At 35.8% G+C, this 17465-nt stretch overlaps 1 protein-coding gene across 4 annotated transcripts in view; it reads left to right on the top strand.

Moving 5' to 3' along the window:
- Positions 1-17465, top strand: part of PIK3C2G (phosphatidylinositol-4-phosphate 3-kinase catalytic subunit type 2 gamma) — a 664807-nt gene that overhangs the window by 221842 nt on the left and 425500 nt on the right. For 3 of the 4 annotated variants that reach the window (XM_027541447.1, XM_027541446.1, XM_027541448.1), the window contains exons 2-4: positions 1285-2046; positions 6321-6403; positions 11370-11527. In XM_027541447.1, coding sequence (XP_027397248.1) covers positions 1366-2046; positions 6321-6403; positions 11370-11527 — 922 coding nt within the window. In that variant the 5' untranslated portion in view covers positions 1285-1365. Of the gene's footprint in view, positions 1-1284; positions 2047-6320; positions 6404-11369; positions 11528-17465 lie in introns of those variants that run through there. The other variant, XM_027541449.1, reaches the window with a different exon arrangement.

The raw sequence follows: 17465 nt of genomic DNA on the forward strand, positions 1-17465 counted from the left end.
CTGAGACAGTAGGAAACCACTGTTATGTACAAAGGTGATATATGGTTAGTCTCTTAAATATAACAGTATAACATAAAAATTGGATTACAAGACTCAAGAATGAATTGTAGAAAATGTGGAAGCAGTTTCAGAGAACTGCAACATTGCAGATGAGAGGATTAGAAAACTTTAGAGTAGGATTGTGACAGTGGTAGACAAAAAAGGAAGCCAGATCCCCTACAGGAACTGGTGATTTACTGGAGGTAGAAGAATGAAGGTGTGGGAAGACTCAAAGATAAAACCCTGGTTTCTGGTCTAAGAAACTGAGTGAATTGTCGGGCCATTTTCTGTCACAGAAGACTGGAATAAAAGCAGGCTTTTGGGTGAATTTTGATTTAGGCTTTGGACTTTCTCTTAGAGGTTAAAAAAAAATTCCAAGTGGAGACAATAATAAGAATGGTCCTGTGTTAGGGTTATTGATATGTAGATGGTAATTTAAGCCATAGGAGGTATGAAGTAATTTACATGCAGAGAATGATTGAGAAGAAAAGCTTTGACAAGGGGTCCAGTAGCTAATGAACAATACGGCAGGGGATTCTTGAGGAAGAGCTAATACAGAACTCAGAGAGTACAGTGTCACAGAGAGTCAATGTAGGACATGACAAGAAAATTTTAAATAAGTGTAGTGAACAAAAGGGTTGAAATATTGCAGAGAGATAAGTTAAAATAGAAATTGATAAACATCAGTTGAATTTTCTCATCAGTAAACTTAATGAAAGTTGCTTTGGAGAAGTTTGCAATTATTTAAAGAAGTTTTGGGGAGGATATGAAAGGGTCTACCCAACCTACAAGATGACTGCTTATGGAGGGCAGAAAAAAGTTAAGACTGTATCTAGGAATGGAATAATCATGAAGAGACTGTTAAGTTACTTTAGCATACTAGCATGCTATAGATGATTAAATATAGAAGGAGATAATGTTGCCATGGGCCAGTGGATTTTCAGTAGAAAAGGAGTCCGTCCAAAGGGGAATACTGGCTTTCGTTCATGAAACCACCGTCATGACTGAAGTGGACTTAGTTTTCTACTACAGGAGTTTCATGCGTGTCTCTGAAGTCAATACTTCCCCTTGGACTTTAATTATGTGAGCCCTGATGGATTTTTATATAACTCATGGGTTTATCTCATTTGCTATGGGGAAACTTTGAAACAATTGTCTGTATTTATTCAACATGTTTTTTTCTTGAAAGCTCTTTTATTTCTAATTAATCACATTTTTTTTAATTTCCTTTTATCATTTGTCTAGGAAAATTCCTATCATCTTTTATAATATCATTGAAGAGATATTTGGAGCTGAGTCAACCCTCTCAGTTACATAAAATAAAGAATGGCATATTACTGGAAAACAGATCTAAATTCCAGTGAATCACATGAAAAGCAGCAGGAGCACCAAGAATTCCCCTCCTTGAATCAACCTCTTTTTCCTAGCCTAGTCAGTCTAGGTTTTGACAATGTAGTAGAGGAGATCAGTAACAAAATCCCACTCTGTCAGAGAGAAATTGAAGAAAATGCCTTCTTTGTGCCCAGTGCACCACACTGGGACTCAAGAACACATTTATTAGATGAAATACACCAAACGTCCTTGAATGAATTCACTTCTAAAAGCTCAGAACTCTCCTGTCACCAAGTTAGGGAAACACCAGTAATTGGTTTTAGTAGGCATTCTGTGCTACCAAATCCTCAAAACATCAATAAAGGAAGCTCTTGGGGAAATCCCATAGGAAAATACCACGGTGCTGATGATTACGGATTCAATATTTTGCCTCTATCATCTACCAGTCTGGATAAAAATAATTCACAGAGTCAACTGGAAAATGAAAATCATAACTACCATATAGGATTTGAAAGCAGCGTTCTTCCTATATACCCATTCTTGTCAACTAACTTGATGCCAAAAGAAGAAAACAAAAGCAGGAGAAATATGAACATTGTAGAGTCTTCTCTGACGCTCTTTCAAGGTTCTTCTCTACCCAGGACATGGGAAAGTACACGCCCAAAGAACACTGAGGTATGTACCATATTTGTAAACCTAAAAATACGAATTTGAAAGAATCAATCAATAATGTGCTGGGTGGATTTGGTAACAAGAGTAACTAATCTTCAGTAGGGGAATGTATTACTATTACTTTTGAAAAAATGCTTATTATTCACAAATTCCATTTTTGTGAATTAATGATTTTTTCTAAAGAAAGAGCTTTTATAATATTTTTAAAGTTCTTGTTTCATCAAAATTAAATAGTGTAGTATAATATTTACATTTTATTAAATAAAAAATATCATAGTTGGGGGTTTATATGATTGTATTTTTCATTCTTATTGTGTTATTATGCACACATAGAAACACAAATGCATTTCATTACATTTATATTTTGAGTTACATTACCATGAATTAAAACATCATATTATTGGTAGGAAAAATGGCCCTTTACTCAGAGGCTTCTAAATTACCCTGTTGGCAGGCACCATCTATTGGGAACATTTCAAGAGTAGGAAATTAAGTAATCATTATGCAATTCATCCTGATGGGTTCATTAGTAGTTTTCCAATCATTTTAGTAACCACAAAGCCTCTTGCATAATATTTGAACACTTCTCTGCTATACTGAATCTAGAAACAAGGGAAACAAGAAGTAAACAATAAAAAGAAGAAACATTATTCCAGTTGTAATTTACAGGGTTAGACAAAAGGATTCTTCATTTATTTGACAACTATTTATCATTATTATTAAGTTATATATGATATACTAGGCATAACAAAGAAGAAAAATCCATGATACCTGAATTTAGGAATAGCATATTGTTCAAATTTACATGCAAATGAATAATGGCAACACAGTAAAATAACACAGAGGATGAGTTCATTAGAGAAGACACGACTGTGTCTGAGGCACTTGCAGAAGAAATAACACCTCAAGGGATTTGAATTAAAAGTGGATGAATTTTAGGAACCTCTATTTCTGATCATGATGGTGTAACAAGTACTAAACTTTCTCTTACCACTGAAAACAACTATCAAATTAGACAAAATACATGAAACTACTGCCTTCAAGACTGAAGAATCAGTCGAGACAGTGATCCTTGAGAGAAGAGAAACACCCAAGCGTTGTTATGGTCATTCTGGTTTCTGCAGGGCTTTTTCCTGGTACTAGGTAGGCTGCTGCTAGTGGAGCCTAATCTGAGCTGCAGTACCTAAAGAAGGCTGAGTGCCAAAGAACTGATGTTTTCAAACTGTGGTGTTGGTGAAGACTCTTGAGAGTCCCTTGGACAGCAAGAGATCGAATCAGTCAATCATAAAGGAATCCATGCTGAATATTCACTGGAAGAACTGACGCTGAAGCTGAAGCTCCAATACTTTGGCCACCTCATGCAGAGAGCCAACTCATGGGAAAAGATCCTGATGCTGGGAAAGACTGAGGGCAGGAGGAGAAGGGGATGACAGAGGATGAGATGGTTGGATGGTATCATGGACTCAGCGGACATGAGTTTAAGCAAACTCCAGAAGATAGGACAGAGAAGCCTGCAGTCCATGCGGTCACAAAGAGCTGGACACAACTGAGCGACTGAATGACAATAGCCTCACTAAACTGAGGAGGCAGAGACGCAGTTCTAGGCTGCAAAGGAAGCTGTGATTTGCAGAGCAGACCATAGAAGAAGCTACGCAATGGATGGGATTTATACTGCAGATTGTTGGCCAAGAGATCATATTCACCACACACAAATAGAAGTTAGCAGGCCACAAGTTCTGATCCTGCAAGAGAAGACTGAGCAGAGCACTTCCGGTATTTGATTGAGATCACACAAAACTATCTCTTAAGAGCAAAAGTCGTGCTCTATAATAAATGCTCTACATACCATTTAGATGTGGCCTCACAAAAAATAAAATCAAGGCAGACAAGACCAAAGGGATCTTAACTGCCTGCCAGAGAAAAACTGTAGTTTGTAGAAACAATTCCTACTGTGCCATCTACAATATCCAATATTTAATAACAAATGCAAAAGATGTGTAAAGAATAGGGAATTCTGAACCATAATCAAGAAAATAACTCAGTGAATAGATTCTGAGATAGAACAGATGTTGGAATTAACAGACAGTGACTCGAGGAAGTTATTAAAAGGATGTTCAAGTAGAAGAAGTAATTGTGAACATAATGAATAGACAAATGAGCAATCTCAGGAGGAAACAAGAAACTATGAAAAAACAAAGACTAATGGGAAATTTAGTAATAAAAGTATACCTGCAAATAAAAAGTCAGTGGGTATGATTAAAAACATAAAGGATGATAGAGGAAAAAAACAATACTTGAAAGAAAAATAATAGAAATTATCCAAACTGAAAAAGAGAAAATAAAAGAACTTTATAAAAGTGAGCAGGACTAAGAAACTTATGAGACAAACAGTTTAACACATGGATAATTTGGAAAGCTAACAGAGAGGAAAGATGGAAAAATTCATTTTAAGAAATAATGCCCTGAATTTTATCAAACTGGGTACAAAATATTAAATTACAGATAAAAGAAAATCAATATATCTCAAACTATAAATGCAAAGACAACCATATGTAGACAAATTTACTAAGACATATGAAGACCAAATTTGAAAAGATCATAAAAGGCAGCAGAGAGGTGGAAAAAATATTTCATGCAATGAAACATTTTGAAGTAAAGCATTATCTTTTCAGAAACAATGAAAGCCAAATGACAATGGAATGGCATTTTTAAAGTTTTATTTAAAAAAGAAAAGAAAAGAATTCATACTTCTGTACTCATTGAGTACATGCTTGAAATTTTAAATGAAATAAAAATATTATCATATAAACAAATGTAGAGAAAACTTAATTCACATACACACAAAAAACACCAAAGTGCTTTATATGCAAAGAAAATTATACCAGATGGAATCTAGAAAAGAACAGAACAAATGGTAAATATGTTAGTAAATAGGAAAAACTACATTAATCTTATTTTTTTTAAAGACAGCTGTATAAAGCAAAAAAATAGAATTTCATTATGAGGATTACTGTATATGTAAATAAAAAGTAAAAGACAACAAGAGCATAAAAGATGAAGGGGGTAAATGTTATTTGCTCTTTAAAGTTCTTACATTTTAAATGCAGTAGTACAGTATTAACTCTAAGTAAACTGCGAAATATTTAGGATGCATATTGTAATTTCAAAGCTAGTAAAACCACTACAAGAACAGTAAAAAAAAAAAAAAAGAAAAACTAAAAATCCAACAGAGGAATTAAATGAAACAGGAGAAAAATCAAATAGACTGAAAAAGTCAGGGAAGGAGAAACAGAAGAACAAAACAAACTAGAAGAAACGAATAGAAGTATGTGTGAACATGGCACTCTTAAACCCAACCACATCCAGAAATATACTAAATCCACTCCAAACTAGATAAGAAAGACAAGTACTATTTACAAGAGCCAAATTTGAAAAGCATAGGTACAGATAGTTTGAAAGTAAAAAAATAAAAATATTTAACCTTCAGCCAGCAAAACAAAGCTTTGTGTTGTTACAAATATCAGAAAAAGTACAGTTCAAGGCAAGATATTACTAGAGAAAGAAAAGGGTCATTTCATAATAATAAAAGGATCAATCAGGAAGACATAATAAATTTCAATGCATATGTACCTAGTGACAGCTTCAAAATACATAAAGCAAAGATTTTTCTTTTAAAGTTAACCTACCCTCTGACTGAGTCATTTATGCACTTATTCACAAGAAGTGAAACACATGTCCAAAAAACACTTGCATATGAAAATTAATATTTTTCTTTACAATACTCCCAAACTACAAACAACACACCTGTCCATCAAAAAGAAAATGGGTAAACAAACTGTGGAATAGTAATGAAAAAGACTACTAATAGGAAATAAAAAAGATAAACTATTGATAATGTATGACAGCATAAATTTTAAAATATGTATGATTTAAATGAAAGAAGACAGAAACACAAGAGCATATACACTTAATCTATGGTGACAGAAATGTGAATTAACAGTTACCAAATACATGTTGAGACTGATAGAAGGAGATATGGGGGAACTTTCTAAAGTGATAGAAATGTATATTTTGATTGGATAATAATATTCACAGTTGCATATATTCCTCAAAGTTCAAATATATTCCAGATTTATGTATTTTTCCATTTGTATTTTTTCAGTAAAGTTTTAAAAATAAAATTAAAAGCAGAATGGCTTTTTAAAACAAAATAAAAATTTTAGAATTGTATTTACCTTTTCTCCACACAAAACTATTTTAACAGTTTTTATTTTAAGCTGACAGGTTGTTCCATTCAGCTGGTTGAAGTAGCTCAAGGCAGTAATATGAGTTTGGCATCCTTTTGCAACAAAGTAAAAAAGTGAGTGCTGCTATTTCATTCAACTTTGACATTTCTAGAACATGCATGAATTTGTCTATTTTAACATCCCTGAATTGACTAATCTTGCATATAGAATGTTAAAGCTCTATAATTTTTAACATAGTTAAATGGATAAATTTATTACACAGTAGTTCATTAATCAACTTCTGGTATTGTTTCGTTGTTTACAGTAAAATTAAAATTTCCCCTGAAAATCTGCTAAAGATGAATATTTTATAACTTTGGGCTTGCTCATGCTGTTTGCTAATAGCTTGGTTTGTGGTAAATTAACTTCTCATTTAACTAGCACATAAGTGACTGACTTCTGTGGCTCTGTCCCAAACTAGCATGAATTTATCCTTCTATATATATCCTATATATATATACTATATATCCAATAGTATATCCTAAATGGAATATACTATTTAGAACAATGAGAATACCTTCTGCTTAATAACTCAATCTTACCCTGAATGGGCTGCCAGAATACTGAACAAATGCATGGGTGTTTGTCCACTGAAAAACAAATTTGATTACTAGAGGAGATTACCAAGAAATCACAGATCCCCTTTTTGCTAACCTAAATAAAGAACTCATAAAGGTAGATGCCTCCTTTTTAAAGACCAATCTTTCATTAATCAATGAAAATTTATATAATGCCATTTCTTCTTTTGCTCAGATTTCTGAAATTTTTGAAAAATTAGTGCACTTTCATTTTAATTACCTTGATTTTTATATTTTTGGCTGTTTTAAGTGTAATAAATATACGCATAAGTAAACATATTTATCAACTATAGCTGCTGCCTGCTGAATGATCATTTGGATTTAAAGATTTGAACCATTTATTTAATCATTATCTTAAAAAGCTACCTGAATGCCTGGTAACTAGTTCATGCATGAGAGAGATTCAAACGAAGAACAAGCAAGAAAACTGAAAAGCAAGGTCAAGTTAAAAAACCTTGTTGCCATATTGAAAGAACCAAAGGGCACACACATACAAAAAAAAAAAAAAAAAAGTATTTCAAATCCATGAACCCATATTCAATCTTTAATTAATTTCTTGCTCCAGTTCACAGAAGAAAATTTTAAATGGCACTTTGGGTTCCTAAATTAGGATCTTTAAAGATATCAATATTGATTCTTTCAAGAATAAGCTACCCACTGTAACAACCTGACAAGCAGTGCCAGGAACTTGACACTTTAATAAAATTTAAGACGTGATAATTTCTACTCTCGAAGCATGAGAAATAGCTCTCTTCATATCACAAGGTAATACTTGGTATAGCTCCATCAAAAAACACTTATTAGTCTCTCTCATAACTTTTTTTCCCCAAGAGAATTTAGTATGTATTCTTTGGTGAAATCTTCTTAATAGTGACATAAATATATTTTATGGGATGGTTTTTCAGTAGCTCATGGTACATTTTTAAACTCTTAGATGGAATTTTTCTCAAGAGTTTCTTTCAAAGTAACCATGAGTACTAAAAAAAGACAACCAAACAATAATAAATATTAAAGTAGTAAAAAAGAAGACAAAGGTTACGTTTACACATTTACTTTTTTTGTTTTCAATAATTTTTGTTGGCATGTACTCATATAAAATGAATTTATATATGCATAATTATTTTGTACACAAACTGTTCACTCAACAATTTTTTTGAGGACCTACTATGTGCTGGTGTCCAAATACTTCCAAAAATATTTAGATATCCAAATATCCAAAGCTCTTTCATTCAAAAACAGACCAAATCGAATTTGAAAGACAAATTTCTTAAGACAGTCTCCAGACTTTCTGGAAAGCCCTAGTAGAATGGATTTATATATCCAATTTCATTTGTGTTTTTTCCTAGTATTTAAATAACCATACCTAAAAATGCTGTTAACATTCCTGTTACATATCCTTCAAGAGGCTCCCTAATTTATGGAATTTGGTTTCCTGTTATGACATACTTTTAAGCCATATATCTCAAGAAATATAGTTTTATGATACAATAAAATATCATTGTGAGACAGAAGACAGATGGGTCCCAAGCTATGCAGCCAGAGGTTGTCCCCTGTAGACATATACTCCAGGATAAGAGTAAGAGAGGAGTTGAGCCCTACCCAGTTAAGAGATAAAAGACCCCATATTCCTCATTCTCAATGTCAAAGAGATCTCCCCAATTACACATGTGCAGGAAGGCTCCCTGAAGGTCAAAAAGGAAGGCGGTGCCAGGGCATAGCAGGTGATGTCAATATCCAATAGCACATTTGCTAGAATCCATCTTGGCTAAGAGATGTGCCTGGACCCAAGGAAGGACCCTGAGATAAACCAAATACAGACTCAGAACCAGGGAAAGCAAGATGAATGGCCAAAGGAAACTCAGAAGAAATATCCCATAAAAGGGATTCAAACTCTTGTGAGGGCATGACTTTCTCTTAGCCCATCCATGTGCCTATCCACATGTGCTCTTTTCCTCCTAATAAACACTTTACTTGTTTCACTACTTTCCATCTCTATTCAAAAATTCACTTTTACACATCTGATGGGCCAGGGCCTTGTCACTGGCCACTGGTCACTGGTCACTGGGGGTCTAGTGGTTAGGATTCAGCACTCTCACTGCCATGGCCTGACTTCAATCTCTGGCTGGGAACTGAAACCGTGCTTTAAGCTGCTGCAGCAAAGGCCGTCAGAGAGCAACAGTCAAAGTCGCTCAGTTATATCCAACTCTTTGCAACCCTATGTAGTGTAGCCTGCCAGGCTCCTCTGTCCATGGAATTCTCTAGGCATATTGGAGTGGACAGCTGTTTCCTTCTCCAGGGAATTTTCCACCCTGGGGATCAAACCCATTTCTCCTGCAATGCAGGCGAATTCTTTACTGTCTGAGTCACCAGAGCAATAGTACACAAAAAAAGTTTTGGGCCCACAGTAGATGCTCAGTGAAGGTTTAGAAAAGAAAGAGTCATGAATTTACATTTTAAATTTAATTCTCTAAAATGGCAGAAGGTTAAATCATGCATGTATGCATTGAGTAGTATCTTATCATATGGTTGAATGCTAGATCATCAAACTCCTCAATTCAGAAATGGAGTAAAAACCTTTGATGGAGGGTAAAAGAAGGAAGAGTGGCCTATATGTTTATCCTAAGTAGCGGTTCTTGAACTGTAGTAGTATTGACTTATTTGGGAAACTGCTGGGAGAAAAACATGGGGGTGGGGGTGGGAATCCTCCACTTACCTACCGAGTCAAAAACTTTGGGGATGGAATCCAGAAAACAAGGTGATCCTTATGCATGCCAGGCCCATTGGATGAATGTACTTTTCCACTTGTGAGGTCCCTTAAGGAAGGGATGTTTTGGTAGAGTTTAAGGGTACAGAGATGGAGCTACCTCAGTGAGCCTATACTACTTTAATGCTGCATAAATTGTTAGGATGAATGTCAAGAATGTAATATATCTGATATATTACACAGAATGCATAATTTTTCATTCAGGAAAAGTACTAGAAAGTTTAGGGTTCTGCAAAATTAACAAAAAAGTAAAAATAATCCAAGATTTCATAGTCATCATCAAAAGCATTTTAAATAGCTAGTTACAAATTTTACGTTATACTCTACATGTAGGCATAAAAATATAGCTCTACAGGGATTCAGCTATAATGATATATAATGATAATTAAGATATATTACATGCATATATTGCTTTACATTCTACAAAAGTCTTTTATATGCCTTTTCTCACATAAAACTTTAAAGTAGATATAAATATTCTCATTTGTGCAAACAAAGAAACTGGTCAAATAACTTGCCTCTGACCATAAAACTACTGAATAAGAGAATCAGGGTTCAAACTCAAGGCTCCTGGCTCCAAGGAGAAACTATTTTGCAATTCTCTGACTCTGACACAGCAAGTAATTGTGCAGAATGTACAAATGACTTCTGAGCTCAATTATTTATGTAAAATCCAAATATTTGTGTAAAATCCAAATTTTAAAGAAAATGAGCGCCCAAGAATTGTACTTACCGATTTGACACAAACAAGAGAATTTAACCATCAATAAATGAATAAATAATAAATGAGTGACTTCTGGCTTGAGAAAGGCACGAGTTCAAGCTTCAAAGGAAATGTCCATGAAGCAATAGTCACTGTTCAGGGTGAATTTTCATATTTTATGAGTGACAATGTATTCCTTTTTCATCACCAAAATGGGTTTATTTGGGAGAAGCAAAAAATTACAATTTGGGACATGTAATTACAGAAAACCACAGGCAAGTCCAAGTAAAGCAAAGGCGAGGAAAACTTTCATAAAGGAGAAGGGAAGTTGGGAGGGGCTGTTACAAAAGTCCATCAGAGGCAAACTTGTGACAGGCAAGGAAAATCTTTTCTCTTGGAAATCTGGCAAATGGTATTATCCCCCATGGGATTGTCAGGCATTAGCCATCAGGCAGGTCTAATGAAATTTCTTTCTATGCTGTCACAAAATTCCAAGTCTGCTTGGCTGGCTGTGTAGTTGTGCACTGGCAAAAAGTTTTCCATTCAATAAAGCATTTAGAAGAATTTGCGGAACCCCTTTCATGTTCATGGACTGTGTTGGGTGATGATGGGATACAAAAATGAATTATCATAGTGTGTGTGTGTGTGTGTGTGTGTGTGTGTGTGTGTGTCTGATGGGATACAAAAAGGAATGCAATATAGTGTGTGTGTGCATTTGTGGGAGAGAAGGCAGCAATAGCAACTATTCCTCTCCTGTTTTTGCTGGACAATATATTCCTAATTGCTTTAAATGAGATGCTCCAGAGAAAACTTAAAGACCAGACATTTACAGTTGTTTTTGGTTTAACTGTAATCTTTACTAAGCTAGCCTAGCTAACAGCACTGTACCACAAATCAGCTGCTGCCTACTTTCCTATATTAAATCTTCTATTGCAAACCCTTCAAGAAGTTTCTTGAAATTTTGTCCTAAGTACTTTTTCACATATATTTTTCAGAATAAGAGAAACATATCATGCCGCTGACATGGATTCCAATTCTGGGAAGATTTGGAGCACGACTACAGCATTTCCATATAAGCTCTTTTCTAATACTAAGTGTAATATAAATATTTTTACTGATAACTCAACAAAAGGACTTCATTTTATCCCATGTGGTAAGCAATCTTGCAAATAAGTATAAAAATCTACCTAAAGCTCGTATGAGCTGCCTAGCCTTGAGCCCACAGTCTGAAGTCATTAAGAGAAGCAGTATTAGCTAGTATTTTGCCCTGAAGTGAAGTAACAGGAAAACAGCTGGAAATCTTTTAACATTTTTTTAGCTATTGTTTCAAAGAACTCTCTCCATAGCTCACCCCAGGACACCTTGTTTTCCTGCTATGAAATAGCAAGTATAGCAAGTTTTTAACATATTAAAAATAAAAGCTAAATTTCAGAAAGATTCTAGAGAAAGGCTACATGTAAGTGGAAATGGCTGTTCTTATCCTTTAGAAACAACTGTTTTATTCAAAAGTAAATAAACTGGGAGATTGAATAGACATTGATACACAGCCTGTATCTTCAGAGTAATAGTCCTGTCAGTCCAGCATAGTTAACAGATATACTGAATCAGTCTCTGCAGATGGATCCCAGGTATCTATCTTATCAAACTCACCGGATGATTCTTATTCCCTAAAGTTTTAGAATTTCTTTAAGTTGTTTAATATTTATTTCACTGTTACAGTCAACCTTTTTGCAAAACAATTTTGTTCTTCAAACAACCTTTGTTTTACTGTTTCTACCTATCAACTGCTGTTCCTTGACAAATTGTTGTTGTTCAGTTGCTAAGTCATGTCTGACTCTTTGCAACCCCATGGATGGCAACACATCAGGCTTCCCTGTCCTTCACTATCTCCTGGAGTTTGCTCAAACTCATATCCATTGAATCAGTGATGCCATCCAACCATCTCCTCCTCTGTTGTCCCCTTCTCCTCCTGTCTTCAATCTTTCCCAGCATCAGGGTCTTTTTGGCTCTTCACATCAGATGGCCAAAGTTACTGGAGTTTCAGCTTCAGCATCAGTCCTTCCAATGAATACTCAAGGTTGATTTCAATTTTTTCATTGAAGTAGAAGTGTTAGTCACTCAGTCATGTCCGAATCTTTGTAACCCCATGGACTGTAGTTTCATTATGATTACTAGATTTTTTTGTTGTTGTTGTTGTTTTTTCTTTCTTACTCTAGCTAAGGCTCCAAGTTAGTACAGATGACTGCAAACATAACGATATTATGTAGGAATATTAGGATTATCTGGTTTGAAACTAACAGAAACCAACTCCTGCTGATATAAGTTAAATAATTTTTTTTAAGGATTACAGGTATTTCTTTAGCATTTAGGAGTAGGAATTCAGAAAACATTTGGGAAGAAAAATCTGATGTACAAGCAGTCCAAAATCCCTGTATGTCTCTCACCTTATCTCCTCTCTGTAAAACTGTTTCTTATGTTTCTCTTACTTTCTGCTGACTCATTTCCCTTACTTTTCTGAAACACATGGAAAGCCAGGCTCAAGCTTAAAAGTTATTTGGCCAGCTACCTTAAGAAAGTTCAATCTCTAAAGAAAGTTCAATCTGTTGGATCTGTTACCAAACTCAGGTTTGGCTGCTCACGGCTAAAAACCAATAATCAGGAGGAATTATTGAAGGTGCTTTAATCAGAAAAGCCGGCAATCTGTGGAGAAGATGGACTCATGCCCCAAGGCCACTCCAAAGATTCTGCTCAGCCCTGACAGTTTTTGAAGGGAAACAAGTGGGGGAAGAATCTCAGTGAATCGTGGAGGCAGAAGGCTGGGTTCTGCATTGTTCTCTGTTCTGTGCAGGTTGACTGACTCTCTCTTCAAATGTTATCTTCCCTGTGGGACATGTCTGCAGGATCGCTAAGGGGCGGGGGCGGGGGGGGGGGGGTGTTGCTCTAGAGAACTAATCAATCTTTAACTACTTAATTAGGTTCTTTCAAAGTTACAGGGGAACAGAAATGGGCAAAGAGAAAAGGGGCAAAAGAGCTGCTTTCAGATCCACTTCCCAGTTTCTGAAAGCAGGGTTCTGATTGGACCACCAAGGTCAATGCGGTATTGCACCTTGATCCAATCAGAATGATATCTGAGTAATGTTGACTTCAGTGGCCGGAGAAGAAGAAAGAATTATGAACTAGGGAGACCACTCCTGATCTTCCAGTTTATAATATTTAATTTCCAATATTGGATTTGGCAAACCAGAGGCCATTTTTGACTTTTACAAGAAGTTTCAGTAAAGTGATTAGGTCACTGTGTTAAGTGTTAGAAATGTACAGTGGTAAAGAGGATGTCTGTGGCCTCAAAGATACTAAGAGCGTTTATAAGAAGGAGGAGCAGGAAGGGATGAATTAGGAGAAGGAGGAAAAAGTAGAGAGGGAGACAAGACACATTTATGAAAATATACAGAGTAGTGTATGCTACTCTTAGGAGAAAAACTTTTCCTCTGCCCATTTAAATTTGAAGTGGGATTAGGACTGTGACATAATTGACAATAAACAGATTAACAAGGCAAAAGACAAGGTTTCTTTACACAGTCATGCAGGGGTTATTCATTAATGAATGACCTGCTGAAACTCAGAGGTATACATTTATATAACAGCATAATATAAAAATGTGTGCAGGGGGAGGTATTTAAAGCTTAAGCTAGAAAAAACAATAATTATATATCTTTTTAAGCTAGTGGATGGGCAGTCTGTCTCCTTCCTGGAATTTGCAGGAAGCTCTCTCAGAAGGAAATTAATAGCACCTGTATTATGAGACTTGGCTTTATTCAGATAAGAAAAGTACAGATAAGATTTCAAATGTTTTCATTTTAAACTAATTTTTACGCCAAAACTGTGATCCCTTTACTACTTTATATTAGTGCTTTACCAATAATATAGATAGAGGATGAGATGGCTGGATGGCATCACCGACTTGATGGACATGAGTTTGGGTGAACTCCAGGAGTTGGTGATGGACAGGGAGGCCTGATGTACTGCAGTTCATGGGGTTGCAAAGAGTCGGACACGACTGAGCAACTGAACTGAACTGAACTGAATAATATAGATGTACTCTAAAGAATAAAAATCTGAAGAGCATTTCAAGAATGACCAGTAAAAAACAGAAGCTGTAACGAAATCTAGACAGAAAGAGGAGGAGACAGTGAGAGATTCTCATCCAAAGAGAATTCTGTTTCCCCCAGAGTGAGAAAATAGAATCCTTCTGGAGGAGCAGGTATTTTGAACAAGATCGTCTCTGCTTCTACAATCTTCAGCTATCAATTCAGTGAAGAAGATACCCTGTCTTTTTTTCCAACTCCAAAGTTATTCTAAAGCCAGTGTCTTTACTTTCTAAATTTAAATGACGCATAGTTGGAACTGTATTAGGAAGTCAGTTGTGACCTGTAAAGTGGTAGAAGCCAGTTTGCAAAGATTAAAGAGTAATTGAGAACTATTGGCAGCAGTTATGTACTCTGTAAAGAAATTTGGCAGTAATGAGAAGGTATAAATTAAATAAATAAATAAGATACTATCCTTAAGGGAATATAATGGAAGAAGAGTGATTTTATTGGAATATTAAATAGAAAAAGATTATTTTAAAGAAAAGACAAAAGCATCCTTAGAGTGGGGAATATTACATAAGAGAAGGGCTTTAAATTGATGATACTAGAAACCAGTGATGGAAGAATCATATGTGAAGAAGTTAGATTTAATAAAAAGCAGTGATACTCCAGCTCACTGGAAAAGACCCTGATGCTGAAAAGATTGAGTATAGAAGAAGAAGGGGATGACAGAGGATGAGATGGTTGGATGGCATCATCGACTCAATAGACATGAGTCTGAGCAAACTCCAGGAGATAGTGAAGGACGGGGAAGCCTGGTGTGCTGCAGTCCATGGGGTCGCAAAAATTGGACATGACTTAACACTAAGCAAAACAACAGTGATACTTTTACATCAAAAGAGATGTAAAGGGATTGAGAAGGACGCATAAAAACTAGATTTAAGCTGCAAAGTAGCATAATTTAAAAGTCACAAGTGGGTCTTCACCTTTTCAATATGGTAGGCAATATGGACAACAGATTGAGAAGGGTTGTATGAAGTTGGCAATTATGAGAAACTGGGAAAAGGATCATATTAGCTGCCAAATTGAAGATACAGGTATAAAATCTCCTTAAAGTAAACCATGGTACTTGTTGGCTTACAATATGGATGAAAAGTTTAACTTACAGACACTTAACTATTTGGCTTCAAGGAGAAAAATGGTAATTTCAGATACAGACATGCTGAATTTGAAGTGATAATGAGACATCCAAAGAGTAACATGAGTAGTAGAAGACCTGACACCAAAGCACAGAAGAGGAGTAACAGTTAGAAATTAGCTTATGGAGTCGTTCATGTAAACTGCAACAACTGACTGTAGTGAAATAATGAATTCATACATACTATGAAATAGCATAGGCCATACAGTCCTGGAAATGGGAAAGTCAAATTAATTAAAATAAACTGGAGTCTTCGGAAATATTTCCCTGCCATTTTACATTGGCATTGCTCTCCCCTTCTTTTCAAAGCCTTTCCAGTCTTGATTTTGCTTGTGGCTATATTTTCCTCTAGCTTCAATTCATAATATTTCAGTCAATATTACCAAGCAGTAGCACATATAAGATACTCTCTCCTATGTCTGGGCATTTCTATAATCTCTAATTCCTTGATGATCGCTACTGTTTGTTTCTCTAAACATTTTATTGATAAAAGCTTGATCTCCTATAAAATACACTTTTAAATCCAGCATTATATACTTCCTTTTTTTCTTCATGGAAATTTCAATAATACCATTTATACTATGTTTTGTTAGCCAGTCTGTGACAAAAACCTTTCCCAATAGTTTGGCCATAAAAGAAGTCACATCAATGTAAACACCTAATTATAAGCAAAACTCAACTTCAGTTCAGTTCAGTTCAGTCACTTAGTCGTGTCTGACTCTTTGCGACCCCATGAATCACAGCACGCCAGGCCTCCCTGTCCATCACCAACTCCCGGAGTTCACTCAGACTCACGTCCATCGAGTCAGTGATGCCATCCAGCCATCTCATCCTCTGTTGTCCCCTTCTCCTCCTGTCACCAATCCCTCCCAGCATCAGAGTCTTTTCCAATGAGTCAACTCTTCCCATCAGGTGGCCAAAGTACTGGAGTTTCAGCTTTAGCATCATTCCTTCCAAAGAACACCCAAGACCAATTTCCTTTAGAAAGGACTGGTTGGATCTCCTTGCAGTCCAAGGGACTCTCAAGAGTCTTCTCCAACACCACAGCTCAAAAGCATTAATTCTTTAGCGCTCAGCTCTCTTCACAGTCCAACTCTCACATCCATACATGACCACTGGAAAAAACATAGCCTTGACTAGATGGACCTTTGTTGGCAAAGTAATGTCTCTGCTTTTCAATATGCTATCTAGGTTGGTCATAACTTTCCTTCCAAGGAGTAGGCGTCTTTTAATTTCATGGCTGCAATCACCATCTGCAGTGATTTTGGAGCCCAAAAAAATAAAGTCTGACACTGCTTCCACTGTTTCCCCATCTATTTGCCATGAAGTGATGGGACCAGATGCCATGATCTTCGTTTTCTGAATGTTGAGCTTTAAGCCAAATTTTTCACTCTCCTCTTTTACTTTCATCAAGAGGCTTTTTAGTTCCTCTTCACTTTCTGCCATAAGGGTGATGTCATCTGCGTATCTGAGGTTATTGATATTTCTCCTGGCAATCTTGATTCCAGCTTGTGCTTCTTCCAGCCCAGCGTTTCTCATGATGTACTCTTCATATAAGTTAAATAAGCAGGGTAACAATATACAGCCTTGAGTAAGTGCAATTGAGGATTTGCAGTATGCTGTTCAAATCTTCAATAAGGATCATCAATACAATCTGTTGTACCTACTTTCATTCAAGATCACATTGAAAGCATTTTTGCCTATGTGTGCTTGGTCCCCTCAGTCATGTCCAACTCTCTGCGGGCCCATGGATTGTAGCCCAACAGGTTCCTCTGTCCCTAATTGCTAACTATTATTATATATGATAA

This window comes from Bos indicus x Bos taurus, chromosome 5 (genome assembly GCF_003369695.1).
Source record: "Bos indicus x Bos taurus breed Angus x Brahman F1 hybrid chromosome 5, Bos_hybrid_MaternalHap_v2.0, whole genome shotgun sequence".
NCBI classification, from domain to species: Eukaryota; Metazoa; Chordata; class Mammalia; order Artiodactyla; family Bovidae; genus Bos; species Bos indicus x Bos taurus.